General features: G+C 45.0%; 1 protein-coding gene across 2 annotated transcripts in view; it reads left to right on the forward strand.

Moving 5' to 3' along the window:
• Positions 1–20,508, forward strand: part of METTL25 (methyltransferase like 25) — a 1,210,930-nt gene that overhangs the window by 420,753 nt on the left and 769,669 nt on the right. Inside the window, exon 4 of one of the 2 annotated variants that reach the window (XM_069629315.1) lies at positions 564–1,202. The exons of the other annotated variant lie outside the window; for it this stretch is intronic. Coding sequence (XP_069485416.1) covers positions 564–1,202 — 639 coding nt within the window. The remainder of the gene's footprint in view (positions 1–563; positions 1,203–20,508) is intronic. 2 annotated transcript variants of the gene reach the window in all.

The following is a 20,508-nucleotide window of genomic DNA, read 5'->3' on the forward strand; positions in this document are numbered from 1 at the left end:
CCTTAAGATAACGATATCTATTTGGAGTTTCTTCGTCCCAGTCTTGATACTTCGTAGTTTCAGGTGTTCTTAATCATCACATGCAAGCCACAATATTTGTTACTTTAGGGAGCTCCTTACAGGAACGGGGGGTTCTCTCCTGGCGAGGTCCCACTTGTCTCTACCCCTAGGGAGGGTATTGCAGAGCGGGCTCCCCTCTCTAACCTCACGTGGAGGCTAATTCCTTTCGATTCGTCACACAGCTCATCACAATTGTTTTGTGCAAATCCACTCAGCAGGTTTTCTGTAGATGAGAGAAAATATTCCCTTTAGAAATTTGAATGGTAAATGCCACTTTTGGACTCCCTACAACTTTGGGCCTCCTGGACAGAACTCCATGAGGATTTTCCCCAAAAGTATACCCTCTTTGCAACTGTTTGTGCTGATATATTGAACATTGGTGTAAGCATCTCAAAATTGCCTCTTCATGCACTTGATGTGAACATGTGGTTCAAATGGCTAAGTAACCTGCTGTTGATTATATAGTGTACTTTATGTTTGTAACAATTTGTTTCTCCCACTAGGTGATTGACCTTGGCTCTGGAAAGGGCTATCTGAGCTCATTCTTGTCGATGCATTATGATCTAACGGTTTATGGGATTGATTCTTCTAGCACCAACACCCATGGAGCTACCGAGAGGAACAGGAAATTGAAAAAATACTGGAAAGTTTATAGAACTCGGGCCAGAGCAGATTCCAGGGACCATGTGTCCGAAATGGAAAGCAAAACAATGGCATTGCCGGACAGCATGGAATGTAAAGAAAGTATCAATGGAAATCCTTTAAGTAAAAACATCATTGATTCAGCCCAACCTCAAATAAACATCGATTTGTCTCCGGTGGACTCTTCTGGTGCCTTCCTGGACCAAGCCTTGTTGGGTTCTAGTGAATCAAGCAACCTTGAATTTATTGTACAATCAGGGACAAGCGAGGTTCTTGACAGTGAGTTCCCTTTCGTAAACATCCTGCCCATCGATGCTGTGGAAGTTGTAACATCCCCAAAAGGTTTCCAGAGGGTTCTTTCTGAGGAGGAAAAGGAGCGCAGAAAAATGGCAAACATGAAGGCCAAAGCAAACAGGTTAAAAGAGTCAAGTATGTATTTGCCTGTGACATCATACATCACTGCGGAAACTGAACTACATGATGTTATTTCTGATCTAGAGGTACGTATATTGTTTTAACTGGTTTTATTTTTTGCAATGTCCTTTAGTTTTGAGCGGCCCTTTGTAGAAATCTACATCACATCCTTGCAAGTAAACTTTGCCATATGTAATTGTCATGTTTTTGATACAATGCTACTGTTTTCCTTTGTACTAAATTAAAAAAGATGTGTTTGATTTTATTTACACATAATTGTAAATATAGAACAATGAGTAACATTACAGTAAACTAATTGCAAAGTGAGGGTTTTGAGAAGAAATGCAAAGCCACAAAGGTAAGATGTTTTAATACACCTTATAACCAGCCTCCCTCTTTTTTACCCCAGTATAATTGCCTATTTAAATGACATTAAATCTCGGGAGGATAGCTCAGGGGCAACTTGGTCGCTTTGGAAACAGGACGACACAGAGAAACACAGGTTCAATCCCCGGGTCCGCGCTTAGAAACATGTGGGTATTAAGCGCGTTATAAATAACCTATTATATCATATCTCATAATTCTCCCTTGTAGCATTTTATGACACCACACACATTCTGGGACAGGGGAGGTTGGGGCACACAATGTATGACCCAAACCTACAGTCGGCATATGTCAAACATCTTCTGCCTGTGCAGTAGAATACATCCTGAAAAGAATACCAAGCATCGCCAGGTGCATTCAACAGTTATGGATACAGTTATGGATACACATTGCAGAACAAAGGAAAATGTACGCACGTCAACATTGAACAAAAATATGTCCCCCCCTTAGTCTTACTACAGTTTCTATAACAGAGACTCCTATTGTCTGTTTGTGCATCTTCACTCTACTTGCTACAGTATCTTCATCACCTTGCACTGCAATATCCACCTGTCAACAAACACCAGAGATGTTGTGTACATAGCTCATTTCCTTTCCAATATTTCATGTGTATCACAAAACTTTGCTCCAATGCTTGGCTGGGAGGTATTGCCTAAGACATCAAGCCCAGTGATGGTCACCTCGTTTACATAAGAATGGCACACAAACTGATGATGTGGAAATGTAGTTTGATGAACACACAGTAGAGAAGTAGTCAGAAGTAGCCTCATATACCATACCGTGCTCGGCTTGTGACTCTTGCTGATGACACACAGCAGAGGGGACGGTAATGTCCACACAAACCTCACCACAGACGAGGGGAAGTTGAGAAAGCCATCCTCTCACAAGCTGCATGCACATCATTGCCTAGAAGGGGTCCCAGTTTAAGGGCAACAGGGCGCTGGCACATGGACTTGCAAACCCTATGCCCACAATCTCCAAAGCATTCAAAACATTTCTAAACACAGCAAGAGGGACGCTCAAAAACGTAGAGGGATAATGAAATAAGGTGAGACATATAGGTACGAGGTGTGATCATAAAACCATAACTAACCCTCCGTGCTGGGCCTAATTAGACAATGGTCAAACCAAACACAGAACTCATTGGGACACCCAAGACCACTACCACAATATAGAATGTGGTAGGAAATTGCCTAGGTGAGAGGAAGTTAGCAGGGCATTCCGGAAAAGTGGTGGATTGATGGAAAGTGGTGGGCTAAGAGAGAGTGATGGATAAGAGTAGCTTACTGGACAATTTGACTTGGTGCTTGACCCTGCAAGAATAACACCTTGTAGGGATCCAGTATACTTACAAGCCTGTTGAAGGCTGCAGCACGATTATGGCAAGGGTAAAGGAACCAGAGTAGCAGAAGAAATACCACCAGTTGCTTTGGGCTATATCCAAGACCCAGTTGCAAGTCAGTGGGCCTGTGAACCTGATAGGAACCACACATCTCTAGCCTGCTTGGGCCTATATCCAATGCCCAGTTGCAAGGCAGTTTGCCTGTTAGAGAGCCGATCAGAACCAGTAAAGACCACAGGTGACAAGGGCCTGTGGTAGATTCATAGGTTGCAAAGGAGAATCAAGAGCCCCTAGAAGGCTCTTGACTACCGAGGCAACTGTGAAGCCATCCTAATGTACGACACAGACAAGAGATAGCAAGTTGAACAAAAGAATATTTATTAGCATAAATGCCAGGATGGTTGAAGCCCTAACTTGCTCCATGCTAAGGTGGGTTTTCCCTACTTAACTAAAACTAAGGAAAGTCTGAGTCAAAGAGTTCAACTGAAAAGTCTGTCTGTGTCCAAAACCTATCCTTGCCCTCACAACTATAATAAACCAATGTGTAGTGTTGTAATAATAAACAGTCTTCCAGCTCGTAGCTTTTCTTTCAGCGCCCTTCCCCCAAGTATAAATACAGTTCCACAAAAAGCTTCAGAGTTGTCCTTTGTTTGAAGTTCAAGAATATATAGTCTGGAAACAATCCTTGGGGTTCCTTTCCCCAAGTGCAAAACCATCAAAGTTCAAAGCACAAAATAAAGAGTTATGAAGTTTCAGGATTTCCTTTTCCCGGACTTATTTTTCACCATAGTTCACAACTCAAAAGAAAGGACAAAGAAGTATCACGGTTCCCTTCCCCAAGACTTGTATTCCATTACAGTTCAAAACACACAAAAGAAAAGGGCCTTGACTTTCTTCATCCACTCTTTGACCATGCAAGTTTACTTCCTTTCTTAAAGTCATTCTTAGGATTCCATTTAATTTCTTAGCATTCTGTGATTGATTTAATCTTGAAAGTCAGTTGTTTCCAAAATGCAGTATGCAGTGAGTTTTAATGATTACACAGGTCCTTTCACTGCTAAAGGCAACCTGTAGTATTTTCTGCTTAATCATTAAGTTCTTATTCAATTCAGTGCACTCCGAGTATTAATTAGGCACACGCTCTTCCCAATACTCTGAGACCTTCAAAACCGCTCCGCTTTAAGAAATTTGATCAATCCGATACAAAGTATTTCCTGTTCTTCAAAATTCAACAATGGAAAAAGGCTAGGAGCAGTGACCTTCGAAAACATGCCTTCGTAATGCACGCGACCACTCCGCTGCTAGCTACAAAGTATTCCAGCCAAATAAACTGTTCAATCACTGTCGCTTCGTGCACCAGATTTCTTATTGTACATTAACTCACCGGCCCCTTTTGATGCTGTCCTCACAGTGCCATGCACGCAATCTGCAGCCTCTGCTGCTTGGGGTCCAAACTCTGTCCCTCAGACACCCCTGAGCTGGCTTCTCAGCAACAGGGAACAAGCACTTTAGTTGAAATGGAAAAGGGCAGCTTTTCCACCCGACTCCCTTTTCTGCTGCCCGTCCGGTCCACAGAGCTCTTGCTCCCACGCTGGGCTGTTTCAGGTCACCTCTCCCTGCAGTCATCAACGTCTTGGTGTGCTGTGCACCTCAGACCTTCTCACGGCAGTTCCCATCAGTGGCTAGCCTCTCTTCCAACAAGGTTCTGTGTCTGTGACACCGGTTTCCCTGCTGCTGCTCTTCTTGTTACTTTTTCCTCCTCCTTTTATACACCTGCAGCTCCCTAAACAGTTGGGTTGCAGGTGTGTTCTCTCAATCAGCCTTTAAAACACAAAAATTGGGGGAGTGTCCCAAAGACAGCAGTGGAGCGGGACTACTAGACTCAAACACAATAATGTCCAACCTGCTGATAAAGTAATTTGAATGCTAATGAAGATAATGATTTAAATGTGGAGTGTGTCAATAGCGAAATCACTCAAAAAAGTAATTTGATGGCTAGGTCAAACTTTAAAAGCAATCAAGATGGTATTGAAGCTAAGAAGGAGAACAACATTTATGTTAACGAGTATTGTGTTACAAAAAAGAGAGGGTCTACATTTAGACCAAAAAATAAATGAAAAATGCATATGTGATCAATGAAAACATTGTGACACTTATGAGACAACAAAGCATGTACGTAAAAAAAACATTGAACAAACAGAATAGGTCATTTGATAGTAAGAAAAACTTAATAACAATATCTACATCATACTAGAATGCAAAAAAGTTTTTTTAAAACTTCAAATCATAAGAAATATGTATCTCCACTCTAGTTGTAGTAAATATTCAATTAAGGACTTTATACAGGTCTGCCAACGTGTAGGTGTCTTAACATAATTTTTTGACACGCAAAATACTGACAGACATCAGGGACACGTTTCAGAAAATAAGCCACCTGTCTGGCATTTAACTTCCAAAATGTGCCTTCCTCAGGGGGAAAAAGAGACAACAACTGAACCCTGTGGGGAAGCAGACAAAAGATATTTTGATATTTGGTAAAAATACATAATGCTCTATGGTTTTGGTACTGAGTTCAATCAAGATTGCTTGCAAAGTGAGTTTAAGCCAAAAAAAAGGGGGCAAAATATGCCATACAATCTGACTGTAGTTCGAATTAGAATGGCCAGATGAGGAGCTTACCGAAATTAAACGGGGCAGAACATCTGAGGCAATAGGCCAGAAATTATCTCAGCAGCGGGACAACATCACAGAAGGTGTGGCAGTAAGAGCAGCCACTGTGAAAAATAATTGAATATGGACTTTTTAGTTAAGAAACAGTTCAGAGCGCTTTAAGTCTTTCTGTTTGTTAAAAATTCCATCAGGTCAAATGTAAGTAGCCTACCTGACTGTGCTTTTTTCAGAAAGGTGAGAGCAAACTTTGCCGGATTCGATCATTTTTTGCAAAAGTTCGCAAGGCTCTTGACTTCCGTGTTGCTGACCTTAGAAAAAAAATATAATAGTAAACAAAAGAGGTGCATGAAAAAACATGCGTGTGCCATTATGGACTATTGGGTTGAGAATAAAGTGAATGAAAATAAGAAAATGAAGTAAAAAGAGTTAATTAACGAATGAACAAAGCTGTAAGGTAGTTTAGATCTGCCTACCTTAAATTTGTATTTGGAATGCAAATGAGTTCACTTTAAATGATGTTAGGACCCGGTTGTCGTGGAATGAGTATTTAATGGAAAGTAGGAGACAGCGGTCTGTGAGACTCATGCCTCTGTATTGGTTAATTCATTCTGAAATGGGCAACTAACAGGGAAAAAAACATCGCGTTTTAGAAACGAAATTGCAAAATCCGCTGTCGGGTTTCACAATAATACTGTTTTCCCTCTTACCTCGTTTCAGCGTTCATAGTTGCTTGGTTACGGGACGCGACTGAATCAGTCTGTTTGCCCGTGCTCCGATAAGTTTTATGGTGCACAGGTTTTAGAAAAGAAAAAAATGGTTAAAGGGGGCTTGATTAGTGGCCACCTCTGATTGTGCGGCATGAAAGTCGCGCTATAATTGGTTAGTGTGAGACGTGCCTTCCAATGTCTGTTAATTGGTTGGTTGATGTGGGCCAACCTCACTTTGCTGCCATTGATTAATGGGAGACGTGCCTTTCAACGTCTACTTGTGGATGAGGAAAAAAAACTCACTACACTGCCGTGACATTCGCTGCTGACGTGTGTCTGAAGCAGCCATGCGGCTTCTACAACCGTAGGTATGAGCCTGATATTGATTTATTTAAGAAGGCATATGCAAGACACGCGTACAATTGTAATCAAAGGGCGCGTGGTCTTGCTTATTGTAAATATTGATGTGGTCCAGAAAGCGCGTACATTACTAAACGCGCTGAGAGGTGTCCTAACGAAGGGGGAGTCGTGAGAAAGAAAAAGAGCAAAGCTACAGAGCACTTAAAATGCAAATTTGGATTTGGATTAGTATGCCTATTTGCCTGAAAGACCCCTGAAAGTGGATTTGAAAACGTTTTTGCATTCTAGTATGATGTAGATATTGTTATTATAAGTTTTTCCTACTATCAAATTACCTATTCTCTTGTTTGTTCAATGTTCTTTTTACGTACATGCTTTGTTGTCTCATAAGTGTCAAAATGTTTTCATTGATCACATGTGCATTTTCCATTTATTTTTTGGTCTAAATGTAGACTCTCTCTTTTTTGTAACACAATACTCGTTAAAATAAATGTTGTTCTCCTTCTTCGCTTCAATACCATCTTGATTGCTTTTAAAGTTTGACCTAGCCATCAAATTACTTTTTTGAATGATTTCGCTATTGACACACTCCACATTTAAATCATTATCTTCATTAGCATTCAAATTACTTTATCAGCAGGTTGGACATTATTGTGTTTGACTCTCAATCAGCCTTGCCTGACCCTGATTAGGAGGACATGCCTGGCCTTCCCACCACTTTGCATGCATCTTCTTCATCCCAGTACCAAAGTGGTGTGAGTGTATGGTGTTCATTATTCTTAGTTGCCTCTTCCTCGTCTCATTATTACCAAATGCCCCACATGTTTAATTGAAGGGCGCTGACTTGCGCTAACGCATAAAAGTCGGCGGAGGGTTAGGTATGTCATCATTAGGAAAAGGGGATACCATGTCTCGCCAGAGGTAATCCCACTCTCAGTCCCCAACGACCCTCAACCCAGGTGATCCTCCCTCGCTTCTCCGCCCCCACGGTCAGGATCCAAAAGCAATGGCCTTTCCCTGACCACCTGTACACAGGATCCAAGGGATTTACGAGTAAGAAGACCCTCTCAAAGGACCCAAGAACCTGTGGTAGGCTCCTGTCCAGAAGCGTGACACTTGGCTCAGCTTAATAATTACAGCAGCCCAAAAAGCATCCAGTTGGGGGAAGGAGAAAATCCTAACAAGGTGCATTGAGGGTATTGCAAGAGCAAAGTGGACTGGAAGCACAAGATCCTTTCCTGGTAGAAGAGTGAAGGTGTCTCAAGTACGGACTCCAGGCGAGCAACAGATGTGAAAACAAGACAGGAAAGAAGCATTTTGGGAGCCTTTAAACACCCTGAGGCGGTGAGTGCCTTTCAGGGGGTGACATACTCTTGTGACCTTTTTGGCTAGAATAGGGAGTTGTACATGGGACTGAGGACATTAGGTCATCTTACAATAGACATATGCAAGAACGGACCATTTCAGAGTTATATAATGCAGCCATACTTCTTTTCCCCCTCCTGAGGTTTGTTTGTTTGTTTATTCATTTATATGGCGCACCAGACCAGAAGGTATGAGGGCGCAGGCGTAACAAGGATATTCTCAGCTTAGTTACATTACTGTACATTAATTTACAAAGTGTACATAGGTTAATACAGTTGCGAAGGAAGCAGTGAAGTACAATTACAATTTATACATATTTACAACATTTACAATAGAGATGTCAGTTATTGGTCTTTGTTCTTTAACCACTGGATGTAATTACGTCTAAAGTGGTGGTAGGTTTGTGGTGTTCTTACGGAAGGTGGTAAGAAATTCCAATGTTGGGCTGCTTTCACCTGGAAGCTGTTGCCACCCATTTTCATTCGCTTGAATCTAGGGACGGAGAGCAGGTTGGCATTGCTATTCCTAGTGTGTCTATTAGCAGTGTATCTAGTTATTCTGTCGGCTAGGTAACGGGGGGGGCTGCATTGTTGAGGCATTTGTGAGTTAGGGAGGCTACCTTGAGCAGAATTTTGTCGGTGGTAGTGAGCCAGTTGTGGGTTCTCCTAATATTAGAGATGTGTTCTCTCTTAGGGAAACTGAGCGCTGCTCTGAGAGCATTATTTTATAGGATCTGGATTTTATTGATAACCTGTTTATTGGCACCTACATATAGGGTGTTGCAGTAATCCAGTTTAGATAGTACAAGGGCTCTGGCTAGAGTAATGCAGCTCTGGGTAGATAGGAAGGGTTTGGCAGATCTTATAAGCTTGCATGTGTAAGCTGTGCTTGAGAACATAGAGCTGACCTGTTTATGTAAGGAGAGGGTAGAGTCAAGGTAAATACCAAGGGTTTTCACTTCCTTGGCTACCTTGATGGAGTTGCCATCTCTGGTGAAACTGATGTAGTTATGGTCCAATGTGTTTAGGTTAGTGGTGGAGCCCAGGATGATGAGTTCAGTCTTGTCATCATTCAGACGTAGACTATGGGAAGCCATCCATGCCTGGATGATGAGGTACACCTTGTTCACCAAGGCCAAATCCGTGTTGTAATCTCCTTTCAGCGGGATGAGGATCTGGGTATCATCGGCATAGTTAGTGTAGGTGATACCCAGACCGTCGAGATCGTCAAAAAGGGGCTTAGTGAACACGTTGTACAGTGTGGGGAGACGCATGACCCCTGAGGGACCCCACATGTGATGGGGTCAGCAGAAGCCAAAGTGGAAAAGACACGCATGGATCTATTACTCAGGAATGACTTAATCCCGCCAATGGCTTCTTGGGAGAAGTGGGCAGCCGAGTCTAAGTGTTTGCATAGGATTTTGTGATCAACAAGATCGAATACTGCCGAGAGGTCCAGGAGAAGCAGTAAGGCAGTTTTCCCATTATCTCTCAAAGTGTCAATTTGGGCATTGAGATCAGTAAGAGCAGTTTCTGTCCCGTGATGGGGTTTAAAGCCTGATTGCCGGATACCTAGGAGATGGTTTTGTTCAAGGTATTTTTGTATTTGTTGATAGGCTGTCTTGTCTACGATTTTGAGCAGGAAGGGGACGGTTGTGATGGGTCTGTAATTCGTGGGTATAGCGGGTTCGAGGGAAGGTTTTTTTTAGTAAGGGGAGGACCCAGGATTCTTTGAGGGTGTTGGGGATGGTACCTGATGAGAAGGAGGCATTGATGAGGTTGGTAATGAATGGTGAAGGTCTCTTGCCGCATCTTTGATGATTTGTGATGGGCAAAGGTCGCCTTGGCAATTTGATGGTTTAAGGCTGAGTATGATTTTTTCCACTTCTAGCGTGGAAACTTTGGAAAAGCTGAAGCGAGTGAGTGGGTTGGGGGTGGGGTGCTGATGAGTGGGGCACAGGGGGGTGTTAGTAAAGTTAGAGGAGTTGGTTAGTGCCTCTTTCTTGTTGTTAATTTTGATTTGAAGGCCTGCAACTTTATCGGAGAGGGCATTTTGGAAACTGGTGCACCATTGTTTATATTTCATGTAGATGTCTGCAGCTAAAATAGGTGATTCCAGCTCTTTTAAGATGGTAAACAGTTCTTTAGTACTGGATTTGGCTTGTAGTTTTCTCTGGTTGTACGATTCTTGTTTGGCAAGGATAATTTCTTTTTTATAAGTGGAAGCTATTTTGTTAAGGATCAACTTGTTGATGTCTGTGGGGGATTGTCTCCAAATGTGTTCCTTTTTACGTTTCTCTAATCTGAGAGCTTTTAGGTGGGCAGAGAACCAGGTGTTCAGGTGTTTTATCGGCTTACATTTTCTCAGTTTTAGCGGTGCGATAGCGTCTAAGGCTAAGCGCATACTATTGTTATTAACTTTCAACAAGGTGGTGGGGGTTGGAGTTGGCTGAGAGTTGGTTCAAGGTTGGGAGAATGAGGGGGATGAGTTTTTCCACAGTTATGTTTTTCTTACTTCTCATCGGGATAGCTATGGCTAATGAGTTATTAGTGATGGGGTTTGATGCTTCAAGTGTAAAAGTGAGGAGATGGTGGTCAGTCCATGGTTGCGGGGTGATGGCGGTAATGGAAGCCCCGCAGATATGGTCTGCTATCCAGTCAAGGGTTCTCCCTTTGTTGTGGGTGGGGGTGGACACTCTTTGGGTGAAGCCTAATTCTAGCAAGGTATTGTTGATGGCGGTCGCTTGGGGGTCTTTAGGGTCATTGAAGCTAAGGTTAAAATCTCCTAGGAGAAGGCTCTGGGAGGTATTTTTTTTAATTGTTAGACAGGATAGAATTGAGATCTTCCTCGAAGGAACCTAAAGGTCCTGGAGGTCTGTAAAGTAAGTGGATAGTAATGGTTTGGGAGTTGGCGGAGGGGAGCTTAGCTGTAAGAGATTCACACGATGGGTTATGGTTGGTGGTGTCAAGTTTAAGATTGAGGTGCGTTTTGGCGATTATGGCGAGGCCTCCGCCTCTAGATTCTGTTCTGTCTGCTCGGAAGATGGTAAAATCCCCAGGGATGGCTAACGTGAGAGCTGGCCCAGCGGCTGCATGAAGCCAGGAGTCAGTGATGGCTAGGAAGTCTAGTTCTCTGTCAGAATGAGGTCTGCTATATCTGTAGCATGTGCTACTACAGATCGTGCATTAATTAGTGCGCCTCTTATAGGCAGGGTGGTGGTTTTACTACCAGTAGGTGTGGTGGTTAATTTACAAGCCTTATGCTTAGTTGTAGTATTAGTTCGGCTAAGCTTAGGTAGGTCTGTGAAATTGTTGGTAGGGGTCACCACGAGTGATGGCAGGGAACAGTTGGTCAGTTTAGTCTGGATAGTATCCCTTGCTCTAGGCTCATATATTTTGGGTAGTCTGGCGCGTAGTTTGGAGTTTCTGGCAGAGAGGCTGCATAGCGTAGAAGGGTACATGGTAAGTGGGGTAAGTGGGGAGGTGGTGCCTATGTACGTCGGGCTGGGGGGGGCTGAGATGACTAGATACGTGGATGAGGTGAAGAATGACTCTCATCAGTGCTGAGTAGATACCTGATAGGTACATTCTGGTGGGTATAGGTGAGGAGCAACGGACAGGTGTGTACTAGCTGCTGGTTACTAGATGGGCCTGCGTGAGGCAGAGTAATAGGTTGCACGATACAGTAGTCAAGTGCAATAGTTAAGTAGATTTTCAGGTACCGATTAAGGTATCAAGGTTTGACTGGAATCGAAGTTCCTGAAAGCTGCAAAAATCACACTAGATTGCATTGAGTAAAATGGGGGCAGTGTTTCACCTAAATTCGAAAATCATAGAAACAGCAAAAATCACATGGGTTTACATATCACTTGGTTACCCATGAAGAGCAAGTTTGGGTAGGGGGCTCAGTGTTAGAGTAATACATGTTCTGCGTAGAGTGCCTGATTCAAAGTTAATTGAAGTTATAGTGGGCAAGTATGGCTTATAGCGTTTAGCAAGAGTTACCTCTAATAGACTGTCCAGCATGCAGCACTCTCTGTAGGCACAAGGGCAGGGGGTCAGGCCCTGGGCTCTGGTCAGCTCGGGACAGTCTCAGGACAGTTGCTAGTCTTGCCCTCAGGGCCTTTCCAGGAAGGGCCGGCTTATGCCTTCCGGCGTCAGATTGGAGGATAATTAGGCTGCAAGAGCGAATCATCAGGCGGCTTTCGTCTGATGAGGAAGTAAGGTGCAGGACATATTCAAATGGCCCGGGCGGCCATCTTAAAGTAGATTAAGCTTGTGTGCTGCAATGGCGGTGGCACAGCTAGATAGGTAGTTGCAGCTTAAGCTGGATTGCACAACTGGCGAAGTGTGTGCATTTCCTTTGCATCGTTATGAAAGTAATAATGCTGCTGGTGGTTACCGCGCCTAACGCGCTAAGAGTAACCAAGTAAAAACAGGCTACTGAAAGCTTGCTAAACCTAATGCCCTACCTTAGTGCGAACCTGCACTTGCAAGACAAGTGAAGCCCACAACTCCCTCTTTGGTGAAGTTGCGGGAAGGGTTTGGAGGAGGGAGTAGTGTCATTGAAAGACGCAGGCAGGTAGTAAGGGAAGAGAGAGAGAAACATTGTGGGGACAGAGGAGGAAAATGTAGGGTGAAGGACAGAAGATAGGTAGAGTTGGAAGAAGGTGAGTAGTGATAAGCGAATAGCAGAGAGAGAAAAGGATAGGAACATGTCAACGAGGCAGAGTTCTGTGAGCGGTCAGAAATGCGAGGCGGACAACTTGATAAAGGTTTTTCACAAGAAGTCATTTTATTAAATAGAAAGGGTGTTATAAATGCCTAGCTTTTCCTAACCTAATGTGGATTTCCCTGCCTAAAGGAAAACAATCTAATACACAAGATTATCTATCCCTCACACTCATACATCCAACTAAAGCAATTCAGGTATTCATATGGCTGTTAAAGTTCAACAAAACAATAATTAGAACCAAATTTCCTTCCAATAGTCAGATTCTACTTCAGAAGGTAACACACAAACGTTCCTTCACTTATGCATATTTTCACTTGCCGTTGTAATTGTCTTGGAAGCAAGTAGAGTTCATCATACATCCAATGAGTAGTTCAATAGGTTTTCTCGTCTCTTGAGAAAGCCAACTACTGCACACTCCTTCAGTATATACAACAATGTTTCATCAGGATGAGTTTTGCACAGTTCATCAAACAAATAGGTGGTATTACCAATTTCTGTCCACCAGAACCTTACCTCACAATAGAGTACTTCATTGTCTTTTTACTAGTTCACTAACCTGCCAGCACTACCACTAACAATCCAATTCCTGGTGTACTCTGCTGGCAGGATGAATCTTCTACCACTGCTCTAAGTGCTCTGCTGTGTGATTCTTCATTATACACAACAGAGTTTTTGTTAGGATGATTTCTGCACAGTTTTTCAAACACATTGGTTGCGTTGCCACTTTCTTGTTGCGCCTGGATTGGTTTTCTGCATCTTCCTGTTTGGCTTCTTACGCCTCACATCTGGATTCAAGTGCTTTGAGTCTGTCTGCCCCCTCTCCGATCTCAAAGTTCTGTTCGTACAGGGTGGTCTCGATTTCTTCCGTTCGAGCTTCAGTTTCCCCCACCCGCTTGTCGAGCATTGAGATCTTGCTCCTTATCTCTGCGGTTCCTTTTTGACATTCCTTGGTGAGAGCTGATAAGAGGTCTTGCAAGTCTGATTTTGTGACTGATTGAGTCGGCATGTCGGTGCTATTTTCAGGCAGGATACTTGTTGACCCGCTGTCAGTGCGCTCGCCTCTTTTTGCTTTTTCGCCCATAGGTGGTGTTAATAATGCTGTGATGTCTGTTTGCTTGGTTGATTTGAGGGTTTTTGACATTATGTTGCAATATCTTCTTTCTAGTTTCGGGGGGGATGAGATTGTGCAGTTGGTGCCCCCACCTTTGCTTGCGTAATACAGAACCCAGCACCCACTGGGAATGGGAGGCCCCGGGAACCCCACAGGTTGTTGGCTTCTGTGTACTGGGGAGTCTAGTCTGGAGCACCTGATGGATATTATGGGGGGAGGGAGCAGAGTTTATGTGCCCCCTAAGGCGCCAGAGACCCTCTCAACTGCTGAAGTCTTAGTTGTGAGATCGGGTGGGGAGCTGCCGGGCTTGGTGGTACGCAGGAGGACCAGTGTGATATGTAGCTTCCTGGCCCACTAGGATCGCCCGGAGGTTGCTGAGAGGCCGGGATGCCGACTGAGTCGCGGGACCCCAGTGAGTGACTTGGTGCAGATTGTAGCCGGGCGGACCCGATGCGTGTGGCTGCTTGGTTCCTCTAAATGTCGAGATTTTCGCTTGAGTGTGTCTCCAGGGTCCCAGTGAGCTGGAGGTTCGGAGGCCTGCGGGACACTGGCTGCCTGAGGGGGCCCACCAAGAGGTGCAGCAGGAGCCTCCTTACCTTGCGCTGGGGCCTGACTGCTCTGTTGAGTTGGCCGCTGCTGGGGGGAATCAGGAGTACCCTGGATGTGGGGCAGGAAGCTCCAGCTCGTCCGCATGTGGAAGGAGCCTGCACTTGGCCGTGGCTCTCCCGGCGGGGCGAGCCTCTCGCCGCAGGCTGGACCGAGGTGCTGCACAGTTTTTCACGGGTGCTACTGCGGGTGATAAATGGAGTCTTCAGCAACTCGGCCACTGCTGTGGTTACCTTCACGCCCCCCAGGCCGAGGGGGATTTTCGTACGTGGACTATCACCCTGATGCGGCTGGCCCCAATGCCGGATGGTGGGGGAGCTGGTGAGGGAGTGCCGCACAGGTCGGGCCGCTCTTGAATCTAAAGATTGGCTTGACACGGCACAAGGGTTTGGATAGTGCCCCAGAGTTCTGCAGAGTAGGAGGGAAGAGCGATTAGGTGGCTGGGTTTGAATCCCCCCAGTCTTGTTGATGCTTGCCTAGATCGTGGGATCAGGGGTGGCGAGGGTGACAGGCATTGCTCCGGAGGAGGCGGAGGGGCGCTCACCTCCCTGTGAACCCACTGCTTGCACTGGTGATCCTTAGGAACTGCTGGTCTAGGGTTCCGGGTTACTCGTGTTGCAGGGTGGGGCACCACGCCGCCCAGGGGGCCCCATTTATGCTGTTTTTTGCCGCTGCTGTTGGGTTGCTTAGGCGGGAAGAGAGCTTGTGTGCGGGCGGGTTGTGAGCGCTGGTTCAGTTGCTCACTGAAGCCCTTTCAAGCCGGAGAGCGGGAATATAAGTCTGCTTCGGAGAGGAGTGGAGATGTAAGGGGCGTCCGCTGTATTGCACCAGGGAGAGGGTTGTGTGGCTATCTCATTGTGGGATGATGCGCCTAGTGCGTTGTGCCTTTGCTGCTTTTGCTGTTGTCGTACGGCTGTAGAGGTGGGCAGAGAAGGTTTTGTGTGGGTGGGCAGTGAGCGCTGGTGCTGATGCTCTCTGGAGCCCCTTTGCACTGGAGGAAGGGAACGGCAGTCCGCCTCAGGAAGGGGTGGGAATGTGAGGGTCATCCACTGTGAAGTACCAAAAGACTGGGTATGCTGGGACAGCCAGCGTCAAAGAAGGATTAAGACTGGGGAGTAGTCTGCCATTTTGTTGCCGGGTCATACGCCGTGGTCCCCTCAGCTTCGGATCAGCCGAATTCGCCGTTCTAGGTGCTATAGGGAGTCGAGAGCTGATCAAAACATGCCACCACGTTTAAGCTACGGCATAAGTCGCGTATGAGTGTTGAAATGCAGTTTTCACCAGGGTATTGCAGATGGCAGCGTGGCACCAGCCGGGAGCTCTCACAGAGCCGCTCCGATCGCCATGGCTCCAAGCCACGCCCCCCACGTTGCCACTTTCTTTCCATCACAACCTTACATCACAATGGAGTACCTCAATGTCTTTTTCCTGACTCACTAATCTACCAGGACTACCACGAACAATCAATTTCCTGGTGTACTCTCCTGGCAGGATGAATCTTCTACCACTACTATCAGTACTCTGCAATGTAGGTTACTTCAAAATATTGGTAAAGTCTTTGACTTGCACCAACAATATAATTCACAACTTCTTCCATAAGACTGTAACACCCATTGGTGCTGTTTGCTCCAACAGTTGATTGGCCACATGCAATGGAGGTTATGTTCCTCTCCCCCTTGACTTCCTTCCTAAGGAGGGCAACCTTATTACCCACTCTGGGTTTCTAATATCACATCTGGTAATGAATAATTCAAGTGTCTCTCTCCTAGAGAGTTGTTTCCCCTTCTCCTTCTAATGACCTTGCCTTGGCTGAGGCAATGCTAGTTGTTATCTGATTTTTGTGTTTCCTCCTCTTTGCTTTGGCAACAGTGGTTAGAGTTCTGTTCTAATTCAGTCTCCTCTTTACTTTGCCAATGGTGGTCACTCTGCGGGTTTAGAATTTACCCATCCTTTCTTGGGCAATGATAATTACAGCCTTTGTTAAATATGACTCCTTCTTTACTTAGAAAATGACAGTTACAAACTTTCTTGTTTCAGTTACTTTTAGCATGTGTATTGTGCCAAAATAGCTTTTTATCATTTGTTCGGTATTCAGAAGGTACGTAAGCGGCTGGCGGTTCACAACAGAGCGCCTCGGGGTCACCTGTGCAAGGCCAACTCAACTGTCTCTCACTGCCTGTCTAAGTGTCCTGCTGCTGCCACTTCTTCATCTCTCACCAGACTTGGATTGTCTGACAGCTCTGGTTGCCGCTGAATGCCTTGCGCCTTCCTCAACAGGATCGTCTGTTGTTCCTGTCGTGTCTGTGCTTGTCCAATCACCAGAGACAAACCTGCTGTGCGGAGAGCTCCTCTCTCCCACAAGGCAGCCTGCAACCACAACACTTCCCACTGTGTGACCTCTGCAGTCCAGGCTCTTTCTGCTTATGACCCTCTCAGCACCATTAACTGTCAAAGGCTCAGTGGTTGTCTCGCCGTCTTCGCTCTGCCCCGCTGCACACACGGCCAAGTAAAACCACTTCTACTGCGGCTACTGCTACACCCCTCCATTCTCTGCATCTGCACCCGAGGGGGATTTAAATAATCCAAATTCCCGCTCATGTGGAGATTGTTTAGGACACTAGGCTGCGCGTGCATTGCAGTTCTGTGCCTCTCAGGTCCTCTTCATTGTTCCAGTACCTCTGGGATTATGGGACTTGAAGTCCCCACTATCTTCATTCTTTATTTAATCACATTTTTCAGTTTTAGTTAACTAACTTTGGGCCTCATCACGAGTTGGGCGGTATCCCAGTGGTATTATTGCTGGGATACTGCCGGGGCTAATAGCGTTACAGCCAAACCCCCCAGCACTATTAGCGCCAGATCACAGGTTTGGGGGAACAGTAATTCCCCATTCCCCATTGGGCCCATTTGGGAATTCCCCATTCCCCATTGGGCCCAATGGGGAATTTTCGGTGCCACTACCATCGGCGATATTAATGCACGGTAAGTGTGCCGATAATCGGCAAATTCCCGGCGCATTAACCCCCAGCACAGAGCTGTGGGGGGAGAGCTCATAGAGGGTGGCCAGAGTGAAGGGAGAACAGAGGGAACAGGAGTCCTGATAGGAAGAATCTCAGTCTTGCTGGCATTGACACAGAGATCATTGGAGGGAGGTGCACCAAGACTGGATGGTGGACAGGCAATCAGGAATGAGAGAGGAAGTTGGAAGAGATGCAGATGGTAGTCTGAAGAAGAGTTGGGTGTCATCTGCATAACACTGGAAGTGCAGGGAGAAAGTGGTGAGCAAGATAGGGGAGATAGATGTTAAAGAGTCAGTGATGAAGGAGGTCAACCCGTCCAGTGCCCACTCCGAGATACCAAGGGTATTATGGAGCGCTTTATGTGGATGGAGTGGTTGACTGTGTCAAAAAAAGAGGAGAGATAGAGTAGAATGAGAACAGCGGGTGAGTTGGAGTCAAGAGATGCGAGCAACCCACTTATGTTCTGCCCTGCAGCATCACTGCGTTCCGGCGGTGCCAGAATTATCAAAATGGCTGCAAAACCCCTCTGCGCGCCAAAACCTATGGAAATCGCGTTTTACAACATGAAAAGATGGCTGCCAAATCTACCATGCATGTTGTCAGTGGTGGAACTGAGATCTCACTCCTGAAACATGTCACTGGGCTGCCCAACAAGTAAAAATGGAGCCTGCATGAAAAGCAGTGCTTTGCTGAAAGAAATCCAAAATCTTGTTTTTAAATCTTTTTCTTGGTTGCTGAAACTGCAGAATGCTGGTACAAAACACCATCAAACATCCAATATTCTTGCTGGGTGCTAAAAGTCACTAAGTCACTTAGTTCAAGAAGTCATTATGAACATACAATGTCCTGGAAAGCTGAATTTGTCATCAAAACATTCACAGCAAAAATGTGCCTGCCTGTGAAATCTGTCAAAATCTGGGCGCAGTGCTCGTGGCCGCCTGTATGACAGCTGTTAGTAGATTGCATTAAAACTGGAAACTTGTACCACTGAAATCTAATATCTGAAATCTAAGTGACCTGTTATTGAGAGTAACCTAGGTTGTAACTATTTAAATCCCATGGTTTAGAATCTGGAATCAGTGTTCTAGCTGCTTGTTTTGAAATTGCAAGTTTGTTTTAAACCAAGAAAAAAATGTAACAAAATGACATTGAATTTAAGCCTGCCTAAAGCAATTTAACCACCCCCAACAGCTTACCCCACAGAGGTCAGGCATCTCCCCTCTGCTCACTCCACCAGGAAATCACACCTCTGTGATGATTGGATTAGGAGAGGAGAATTTGGTCTGCCAGAGAAGAAGACAATGGACTTCCTCCAGTCAAAGGAAGGCTAAGTGTGAAGAGTCGTAAATGGCCCGGGCCTCTGGAGGAAATGGGAGGAGACTGCTTCTAACTGCAGAGAGCCAGAAGGAGGCGGAGACAAACAGCCGTTTGGGGCTGGACATTCACAAAGAAACATTTTGTTAAAGACATATAACTCACCACTTAAAATTGTTTAAGTTGCAAAAATCACATATTTGTGTATCTAAATCACATATTTGTGTATCTAAATTCTGACTGTACATTTTAAGAGGCAGCAAAACCATGGGACATGTTCTAGAAGGAAATGGCGGAAAAGGTGGTTTTACACCAAATGTATTTGTGCCAGAAGTATGAAACGTTATACCCTTATGCCCATGTTTAATGCGCATATTTGTACAAAAGTTCGGAGAAACTGGACATTGTGTTCCAGACAAAAAGGGCAACATTTTGTCAAAAGCAGACACAAGATCCCACAGCGATGAGGCTTGGAGGATTATCTGCTGCACAAAATATGTAATCTATATATGTTATTGTTATAAAGATGGCACACATGTAAATATGTATTGTACCAAAAGTAGATTTTATGTTCAAGGGACAAGGGGAGGATTCTCTGACTCTTAAACCCACATCATCATGGTGACACCCTGTTTTCTTCTCCAATCAAGCGAGAGTAGAGACTCCAGCCAATCGCCTGCCTAAGGGGTCGTGCATAGGATAATCCAGCAAACACACCCCTTTATTATAAGCATAAATAGAGATAGCTGAGGGCTTAGAATGACACACAGATTCACCCACTAACCGATTTCTGGCGGAGCACCCTGCGAGAGGACCATCCACTTTCCTTGCTCCAGACTCCAGAAACTTGGCAAGCAGAAAGGCCCATTCCATTAGTTGAACCATTTTCAACTAGGCCTTGAATTTCCAGAACCAGAAAGAACCCCAGAAACCTAAGGGGAACCAAAGAAACAGCCGGGCTGTGCTGTAACTGCTTGCCTGCTATATAATTATCTTCAGAACCAAGAAGGGCAGATTAAACCCAATCCTGTGCCGTGCCGATCCTGTCCAGTCCTGTCGTGCGGTGACCAGAGCGCCTTGTTGATTGCAGACCCAGTCCAGTCCGGTGTGCCCAGCAGTCTGTCCCAGAACCAGAATCCCTGACCAGAATCCCTGACGGTTCCGTTTGAAACCCATATAGTGAGTATCTATAGACGGGACTGTGTCACTAGCATATGTACTCTCCATAGTCCAAGCCCTATCTAAACCCATCCTCTCTTGTATTTAGAACCTGATTTTGTTAGGAGTAGTTTGAATTGTCAGAACTTTCATTGCGCTGAGTTTCTCTCATTTGTTTTCTAAAATCATAAATCAATAGTGTTGTGAATAAATAAATTGAATCCCAGAAAGAAATTGATTATCCACCACGTGAAGGGTCCCTGCCCAGGATTGATGGAGATTCATGTGTGGCATTCTCTTTTTCTATAGTCATAACCTAGTGTAAACGAAATCCCATTTGTCTTTGAAAAGCACATCCCTGTTTTCCCATTCTTGTGCCTATCTGAAACAAACAAACCCCACTAAAACGTCCATAACTTAAAGATTTCAACTTCTGCTTGTAGCTAACATCCTCAGCTTTCCATACAACCTAAGACCGCATTCCAAATCCATATAGTTCTCCCGCGATGGCGATTACCGCGCGCGGAAAAGTTTGCCGCAAATTTTCGTTTTGGCCAAATATTACACATGTAAAACAGCTTTTGATTGCACCAACCTCAATTTTAAGTTTTCACATTGCTT

The sequence above is a fragment of the Ambystoma mexicanum genome, chromosome 12 (assembly GCF_040938575.1).
Source record: "Ambystoma mexicanum isolate Mex_15411 chromosome 12, UKY_AmexF1_1, whole genome shotgun sequence".
NCBI classification, from domain to species: domain Eukaryota; kingdom Metazoa; phylum Chordata; class Amphibia; order Caudata; family Ambystomatidae; genus Ambystoma; species Ambystoma mexicanum.